At 34.9% G+C, this 9610-nt stretch overlaps 1 protein-coding gene across 1 annotated transcript; it reads left to right on the top strand.

Moving 5' to 3' along the window:
• Nucleotides 1–3892: 3892 nt before the first annotated feature.
• On the top strand, nucleotides 3893–7655 carry LOC109082033 (cyclin-dependent kinases regulatory subunit 2). The gene is made up of 3 exons (XM_019096960.2): nucleotides 3893–4096; nucleotides 4367–4494; nucleotides 6947–7655. The coding sequence occupies exons 1-3, from the start codon at nucleotides 4038–4040 to the stop codon at nucleotides 6988–6990; spliced, it is 231 nt and encodes a 76-aa protein (XP_018952505.2). The 5' UTR covers nucleotides 3893–4037; the 3' UTR covers nucleotides 6991–7655.
• The last annotated feature ends 1955 nt before the right edge of the window (nucleotides 7656–9610 follow it).

The following is a 9610-nucleotide window of genomic DNA, read 5'->3' as shown; positions in this document are numbered from 1 at the left end:
TATGTTGTTCTAGAAATTAAAAAACATGCAACAAAAGATAAAAGGAGCTAGATTTGTACATTTCTTGAAGAAAATGTCAGTGGTGATTCTTGGTGCAAAAGTCGCCACCAGGATGCAAGGGTGCTGTGAGTGGTTGCTATACAGTTGCTAAGGTGTTCGGAATGTTATTGTACTGCTATGCAGTTGGTGGGGTATTAGTTGCTAGGTGGTTGCTATGGTGTTCTGAGTTATATTTATTGTGATGCTATGCAGTTGCTAGGGTATTTGGATAGTTACAAGAATGTTGCTATGTGGTTGCTAGGTTGGTCTGAGTGGTTTTTATTGAGATGGTGTGCAGTTGCTAGTGTATTAGGTTGGTTGTCTAAATGTTTATATGTTGTTGCTAAGGTGTTCTGAGTGTTTTTTAATGTAGTGTGATGCAGTTGCTATGGTATTAAGATGGTTGCCAGGATGCTCTGTGGTTGCTAAGGTGTTCAGAGTGGTTTTTTATTGCAAAGCTACACAGTTGCTAGGGTATTAGGATGGTTACCAAAGTTGCTATGTGATTGCCAGGGAGTTCTGGGCAGTTTTTAATTGTTGCTAGGGTATTCTAAATTATTTTTATTGTGATGTTGTGCTGTTGTGCTGTTGTGCTGTTGCTAGGGTACTAGGATAGTTTCCATGACATTGTTTTGCGGTTGCTAAGTTGTTCTAAGTGGTTTTACTGTTGCTTAGGTGTTCTGAGTGTTTTTTTATGTAATGTGTTGCAGTTGCTATGGTATTAAGATGGTTGCCAGGATGCTGCTATGTGGTTGCTAAGGTGTTCTGAGTGTTTTTTATTGTAAGGCTACACAGTTGCTAGTGTATTAGGTTGGTTGTCTAAATGTTTATATGTTGTTGCTAAGGTGTTCTGAGTGTTTTTTTAATGTAGTGTGGTGCAGTTGCTATGGTATTAAATGGTTGCCAGGATGCTCTGTGGTTGCTAAGGTGTTCGGAGTGTGTTTTTATTGCAAAGCTACACAGTTGCTAGGGTATTAGGATGGTTACCAATGTTGCTATGTGATTGTCTGGGCAGTTTTTAATTGTTGCTAGGGTATTCTAAATTATTTTTATTGTGATGTTGTGCTGTTGCTAGGGTACTAGGATGGTTTCCATGACGTTGTTGTGCGGTTGTTAAGTTGTTCTAAGTGGTTTTACTGTTGCTAAGATGTTCTGAGTGTTTTTTTTTAATGTAATGTGGTGCAGTTGCTATGGTATTAAGATGGTTGCCAGGGTGCTGCTATGTGGTTGCTAAGGTGTACTGAGAGTTTTTTATTGTAAGGCTACACAGTTGCTAGTGTATTAAGTTGGTTACCACAATGTTGCTATGTGATTTCTAGGGTGTTCTGGGTAGTTTTTAAATTGTTGCCGTGGAGTTCTGGGTGATTTTTATTGTGATGTTGTGCTGTTGCTAGGGTACTAGTATGGTTTCCATGACGTTGCTGTGCTGTTGCTAAGGTGTTCCAAGTGTTTTTTTGTTGTTGTTGCTAATGTGTTCTGAGTGGGTTTTATGGTTTCTAAGGTGTTCTGGGTAGTTTTTACTGTACTGCTGTGCAGTTGCTAGGGCAATGTTGCTATTTGGTTGCTAAGGTGTTTGTGACTGTTTTTAGAGTATTTCCACTGTTGCTAGGATGTTGTGTGTGGTTGCTAGGGGGTTTCTTACTGGTTGGGTTCATTCTTAAATGTAAATCTGTGGGATTTCTTCACCTGTTTTATTGTCCAGCAGATGAAGAAATAAATAAATAAGTTGGATTTATTTAGGTTTATTTAATTTTTTTTTTTTTTAGTTTTTTAATATGAGTTTTTATATAAGAGTATAGAGTCACATAAAAGATATGTAAACAGGGTCAAATGACTTCACACTGACTTTTAATATTCAATGTATTAAATATAAATAGCTGATCAATAGCCTTCAATAATGAATAAGCTTCAGTGATGCAAATCTGGATCAGGATTAATCTATCTTCATTACATCTTTCTCTTCGACTCTACAGTGCTTCTCAGACAGTTTACTCACAGTGGAAAAGAGTTCATCGGGTTCATCTTCCTTTCATAATATACACCTGAATGCCCCAACACATGGAAAACACAGAAAATCTGTTACAAACATATAAGAAATCATACAGTTTCACTGTAAATTTACTTATTACAAATGATGTGTTCTATATGTTTATATTTATACGCATAGAGAGAGTGGAGATAGTGGGTGGCGGACTATGTGTGTGTGTGTGTGTGTGTGTGTGTGTGATCTTCATAGTCGTGACTGAAGTGTGTCGGGTTCACTCCTACACATGCTCATTAAAACAGCAGGAAGTATAGAAACTGAGAGAGAGAGAGAGAGAGAGAGAGAGAGAGAGAGAGAGAGAGAGACAGAGAGAGAGACAGAGAGAGAGCTTTCCTTTTCAAAGTCCAAAAATCACATCACATGATCACATATCTGTTGGGACACATATGAGGTATGTCACTCTTAAATGGCAGGTAAAGCATGCTAAAACAAGAAGAATTTAATCCAGTGACTATAAGGTTTAGTGACCTAAAAGCGTTCGTTTAACTGAACTGCAGTGATGTGATGTGGAACTTAAGGACCTTAAAATATGGCAATATACAGTATAAAATGTAAATTTGGAATAAAACAATAATATCTACAACATATAGATTGCACTTCATTTCATCACTGTATTTAGCAGAGTAAACGTTCCGACTGCATCCAGACGCAAAAGAGAGAGAGAGAGAGACGCTGCCTACAGGAACCTTTACTGTAACCATAGTTTCAAAGACAGCATAGCAACAGGAATGAGGTGAGGGGGCCGGCCATAATGATTGACAGCTCCCATCCGGCGGATGCCATTGGCTGGTGCGAGAGAGTGTTTTCCGGTGTAGCACGGCATACTCTAGTGTACATGCCGCTACATGCGTTTGCAGGAAGATGGAATTCAGGTGTTACTAGGATACCACATCATAAGATCAACATTTGTTTTCGTGCAAACAATCTATGATGCAAATTCCCGGGGATGAGTCACTATAATTGACTCATGAACAAAACTGATTATGATGGCTCATGTTTTTTGTGTGTTTTTAAATTCTGATGCATTTAGGAGCAAGAAGATGAAATATTATGTATCAGTCAGTGCATATCTCAAACAGCTGTAATGGCACAAATGCATATTTAATGTGTCAATTATTCAGATTATTTAATAGTAGCTTGAGTTTATTTAGCTAGTTGACATAATATGGACCTAAACTTATACAAAAGGATTTTTTGGCTATTATTATTATTATTTTTACACAAAATAAAGCGTACATTTTCACATGAGCAAGATTTTCAATAATTTAAATAACCCTTTTGTCTTTTTGAAGCCAAAATTACTGATTTTTTTTTAAGATTCTCTTATAAGTTCATTAAAAACTGCATGTATAATAATTATATTAAATTAGATTACATTTCTGATGAGTTATAACGCGAATTAAAAAATCAATTGGAAATTACACAATTTTGTTTATTTCCGTCTTTCTCTTCTTTTTGAAATATAATACAATTTATACAATTTTATTTTTAAATTCTTTGAAAACTGTAATACGTCAAGCACTAGAAAAGTTTAATGCAATAAAAGTGAAATGTTATTTAAAAATAATAATACAAGTAAAAATCAAATCAAACGATGTAACCATCAAGCATGGCTCAAAATAGCATGATATTGGAGTAGTAACATTTCACACTTTACCTTAAACAGGTTTCTGAGGCAAAAAAAACATTATTATTTATATTTACTGGCACAAATTTCATCGCTGACCGGTCTCCAGAGCAACCGCGCTCTCCTCCGCCCCCGCCCTTGCGACGTGCTCACGCTGACTCAGTCACATGACCTCTCTCAACCAATCAGAAGTGGCCGCTCCGGTTGAACTCCGGGTTCAAAACCGTATCGGTTAAATTCGTTAAAAGTTGCGAAAGTTTGCTCGAATTCTTCTTTCACGGATCAATACAACTTATTGTCACAACTGACTTAATTTAACAATCTAAAATGGCTCATAAACAGATCTACTACTCGGATAAATACACAGATGATCTTTATGAATACCGGTAAGATGAAAAACGAGGAGGTTTGAGGCCTCGACGCGGCGCGTTTGTCTATTTAAGCGTCAGTTATGCGTCAGTGTGTTTACTATAAGCGCTGTGAATCGCTTAATTTATATTTTTGGTCGTTTTAGAGGCATGTTTTGTACGTTAATTCAAAACCTGTGGTTGGATTGTCTCCCATGTGCTTGTAGTGTAGTGACGTCATTTCGCAGCATCACATTCCTGTCAGTCACAGCACGTTAATGTTATTGATCTGTGATTTTGTGACGACAGACATGTGGTCTTACCGCGAGAACTGGCCAAGCAGGTGCCCAAATCCCACCTGATGTCCGAGGATGAGTGGAGGAGGCTGGGGGTGCAGCAGTCGCTCGGATGGGTCCATTATATGATCCACGAACCAGGTCTGACACACAGCTCAGCTCTTTATTTAACCAGGTTAAAACTCACTGAGATTAACATCTCTTTCACAAGAGTGACCTGGCCGAGAAGGCAGCAACAAATAGTTAAAGTATACAATATACAGCAAAAACATAAAAAACACACAACAACAATTTACCAAAGGATAAAACATGTAATTTGTTAAAAGTAGCTTAAACTCATTTAGTGACTTAACCCCTGGCGCTCTTTTTTGTTGTTGTCCTTTTTCTCTATAAAATCTTTTAATAACCATCATAATTATATATCATTTGAAAGCTTCGAAGCTCAAGATTCATCCTGTTTTTAAATCGGACATTGCGTTACCATGGAAATGGTACTTTAAAATCTTATGGCAGTCTCCTCCCCCTTAGTGGGCAGTGTCAAGTGTCGTATTACAAAATGCATCTTTTAGAATCAAAACTTTTTATAATCTTGGCAACAAACATATCATTGGAAAGGTCTGAGTCTCAGCATTCCATATTTCCATATTCCATATAGAAGTAAAATTGACAGAGAAATCTAGAGAAAAAATCATTAAACAAAATTCAAAGGAGTTTTGGTGGCTCCCAGTGGCTGTTTGTGGTATGACGTCCTAAAAATCTCACAGGAACCTCAATTTTTTTCATATCAACTTCAAATTTGGAACATAACTTATTTAGACACAAGGCTTTAATTTTATACCAATTTTAGAGTAAAACCTGTTATGTAAAATATTTATAATAAATAAAATTAATATAGCGTATTTTATTTATAGTACATTTAAACTTTTATAACTTTTTGATACTTTAATTTTTTGAAAAAAATTGCCAAAATCTGCTAATTTTCTTAAATTACAACAATTTAAGTTTGGATAGTGCACTTTAATGCCTATTTAAAAAAATGAGGGGTGACAGTTAAAGGCTTAAGCTTTAGGGTATCCTGTAGCTAATTCCAAGAGGAGGCGGCATTATATGTAAAACCTTTTTTCCCTATCGGTGTTCGAACCCTAGGAACTTTGAGATGCATCAAATCATTTGAGCGGAGTTTGTAGCGTCCGTTGGAAGTTGAGAGACAAATAATGTGGATTAAGACTGCAAATCGACTTATAAAACATGATAAAACAATACCAATTAAAACTTCTTCGGGTATGCACGGATGGTAACTCTGCCTTCTCACATAAAATGCAGTGATGCGTTTGATAGCTACACCCAGTAATAAAACGTAAGGCACTATGGAAAACTAAATCAAGTTTTTTTTTTTAAGTAATGTGTTGGGGCATTCATATATAGTATATCTCCATAATCCAACAAAGGTAGAAATGTTGCAGATACCAGATATTTTCTAGCATTAAATAAAAATAAGGTTCTGTTTCTGTAATAAAAACCAAGTTTTAGCGTAAGTTTGGAAATTAATTTGTCAATGTGCACTTTAAAAATTAACTGACTATCCAATACAATGCCCAGATATTTATAACACATAACACATTCAATTTTAGTGCCTTGCGATGATAAAATATCAGGAAAATTTTTTTGAGGTCGAAAACATCGTTAATTTAGTCTTATCTATATTTAAAACCAGCTTAAGTTGACAAAGGCGAGACTGAACAGTATTAAATGCTGACTGTAAACATTGAAGTGCTTGCGAAGCAATAAATAACAGAATCATCTGCATAAAGATGATATTTAATGTTTGGGATGTTATCAGAAATATGTATAACGAAAATAAAATGGGTCCCAAAACTGATCCCTGAGGGACACCCTTTGAAACTGACAGGACAGATGACATACAGTCTTTCAAGACCACAGACTGTGTTCTAGCTGATAGATAGTCAGCAAACCAATTTATAGCAGAATCAGAAAGACCAGCAGTGGCAAGTCTTTTTAATAGGATGCCATGATCAACACACACACATTCATCACAGCACTAAAGTCAGCTGATCTCTGACCATGTGATTTGAATATGGCATTTCCAAACTGTGTCCTTAAAGGATTAGTTCACTTCCAGAATACAAATTCCCTGATAATTTACTCACATCCCATCCAAGATGCTCATGTCTTTCTTTCTTCATTTGTTTATTTGTGTAGGTTTGTGGGTTTATGATTAAATGATTTTTTTATTTTTATTTTTATTGGATTTGGATGGGGGTGCTGAAGGTCCAAATTGCAGTTTCAGAGAGCTCTACACGATCCCAGCTGAGGGATAAGGCTCTTATCTAGCCAAACGATCATTTCCTTAAAAAAAAAGTCATATACTTTTTAACCACAAATGCTTGACTTCACGCATGACGTTGTAAAGTTCACACGCGGCCCGCTCTTCGTCTGTGTACTCCAGTTCCTCATTGAAGTTCATTAGTATTTCCTCAAAAAACCTTGATTTTTATTCTGGAAGTGAACCTTTAATATAAAAGTTGTTATAGATGGAAAAAGACTAACATTTGATTATTTTGTTATTTTTCAGAACCTCATATTCTGCTGTTTAGGAGACCTCTGCCAAAAAAATGACAGCGACACGTCAGGAACACTTCTGTGGTTTTCAGTGAACACTGGAGAACTTAATCACATTTTCTGGACTCCTTTGACCATGATGCTGCGTATCACGTCGGTTATGCACGAACATGAATCAAGGGATTGTGGGAAATGTATTTTCAGTGAAAATTTAAGGACTCTTAACTCTGGGGAAAAAAAATAATAATAATGCGACTCAAGTGCCTCTCTGAGTGAAGCTAAACCTTTAAAGATTTGTGTTGAATAAAAGTCTGTGATGCATCATCAGTGTTTAAAAAATGAAATCAGTGTTTACGTGGCTGAGCTAAGTACATCTTTAATTTTTTGGGATAAAAGATGTACTGTATGCTAAAGGGAGATCCTTGGTGTCTATCTAGTTAATATATTGGCCATTCTCAGGTTGAAATGAATTCTTCAGGGAAGGCGATTGTAATACTGTATAGATGCTTTATAAAGTTTAAAATGTGCATATATTACATATAAACTTTGTTGAAAAGGTAGATACAGAAGAAGAGCCATGACGACAGCACTATCAGCAACTGTGCTGTTTGAAAAGAACAAGTTTTCACCCTTCATCACAATTTATGTTTGAAAAAGAATGTTTGAAAACTGTTATTTTATTCTTGCTGCTCTTTAAAATAAAAAAAAGTATTAAAATGCCACCTCATATGTGTTTTATGCGAGGTTCCTCTATCAGCACTTCATAACTTTCAACACACGATGGCGCCACATCGCCAACTAACGCTATGGTTCGGTTTCAAACATAAACATAGACTGTAAAAAAAATATTCTAATTGTAAATTACTTAATTGTAAAAGGTCTAATTCACGGCTGACAAGATAGGGTTTTAATAAAATTTGGCTGTCTATACGCGATTAAAAATTTTGCAGAACGACTAGAGAAAACCGTGAAAAGGTAGGAAAACTTCAACACCCATAATGCACTTGGCTCGATCAGGATAACGGTGTGCGGGGATACAAAAAGGCGGAAGTATGATCTGTAGTTTTTACAAAAGCATTGTAGCTGTCGAAAGCAAACAAACGGGAAGCATACTCATTGTTCATTTACTTATTCCCCCGACATTGTTACAATACAAAGCTGGTTTAAATTCGGCGTACTTTAAGCACAACTATTTGTAGTTGTTCAGAGCTTAGAGGAAGGAACTATAATACTTTGCGGAAGAATAACGATTTTAATTAAGGCAGAATATTAACGTGTGTTTTATAAAATGTAAAAATTAAATTTAAATTAAAATTAAATTTATGCATTTAGCAGACGCTTTTATCCAAAGCGACTTACAGTGCATTCAGGCTATCAATTTTTACCTATCATTATCAGATTTCAGATAATCGTTTACGTTTTATTGTTTGCAATACGAGTCCTGTTTTGTTTCTCTAAATATAAAATATTTATTTTAATGCTTCTGCTAAGTATCCAGGCATCTCTCCTGGCTTTTCTTAATATATAAATAAGACAAAAATCACAAGTTGTATGACTTGGATAGCTGTCAAAATAACAAAAGCCACTAGGTCTGTCTTGTTTTGACTCTAAAACATTAAACAGGCCTGTTCAGTCATCATAAATATCTCTGGCCTTTGCTGGATCATGACCAGACTTACTTACAAATGCTTATTAAGTCTGTGTTTTATCAGAGTGGGGTTTAATTAAATTAATTTTCATTAAATTCACTCACCTGTGGCTGGATCTCACTCATTTCCTGTTTCTGAAGAACCACATCCTGCATGTGGCTAAAAGATGCTCCCAATGAACAGAGGAAGAGGTGAAAGTCTCAAACCACACACGGTTTCATTTGCTCACCTATAAATGAGCGCATTGAGAATCTTGTGGAAAATCTCACTGTGTGACAGCTGTGCTGCATAATACTGGTGCATATGCATACAATAATTGCATAATATTATTAACAGCAATAATAATAGCTTAAATGAAAGCCTTGTATGTACTATCTGTCCAGTTTTGGTTTTTATGCAGAAAGATGAATGTGTGCTGACCTTCAAATGAGGATAAATGACCACAGCATTGACCTTGACATGGAGAGAATCCACAAAACCTTTTATGTTTTTAAAGTTTTTATGTTTGCATACAAACCTACAGCTCATGCAAATACGGGTTATCATTAACTAAAACTAAAAACAACTTTATTTTTGTTATTTGAAGTAAAATAAACGTTGATAACATTTAAATAACATTTTTATTTTAAATGTTGCCAATGCAACATTTCTCATAAATTTAAATTGATGTACTAAAATAACTAAAATTAAAATAAAAAACTATATAGATATTAAAAAAAACCTTTTAAATTAGATTAACTTGATGTACTAAAATAAATAAAACTGAAAATAAAATTAAAATGAAAACAGAAAATATAAAAAGTGATTAAAATATGAATAAAACTATAAAAGTATCTCAATAAATACTGTTTTGTTTTGTTTTTTCCAGGTAGTTGCCAAAGCAACATTTCTCATTTTAGTTCAGATTAACAAAACTAAAACTGAAATAAAAATTAAATATAAAAAAAGTATCTATACATTTAAAATATACTAATACTTGAAGTAAAATTAAAGCGAAAATGGAAAATGAAAAAAAAAAAAAATTTCAA

The sequence above is a fragment of the Cyprinus carpio genome, chromosome A21 (genome assembly GCF_018340385.1).
Source record: "Cyprinus carpio isolate SPL01 chromosome A21, ASM1834038v1, whole genome shotgun sequence".
Classification (NCBI taxonomy): Eukaryota; Metazoa; Chordata; class Actinopteri; order Cypriniformes; family Cyprinidae; genus Cyprinus; species Cyprinus carpio.
Note: the sequence above shows the minus strand (reverse complement) of the source record. Positions and strands in the feature narration are given on the sequence as shown.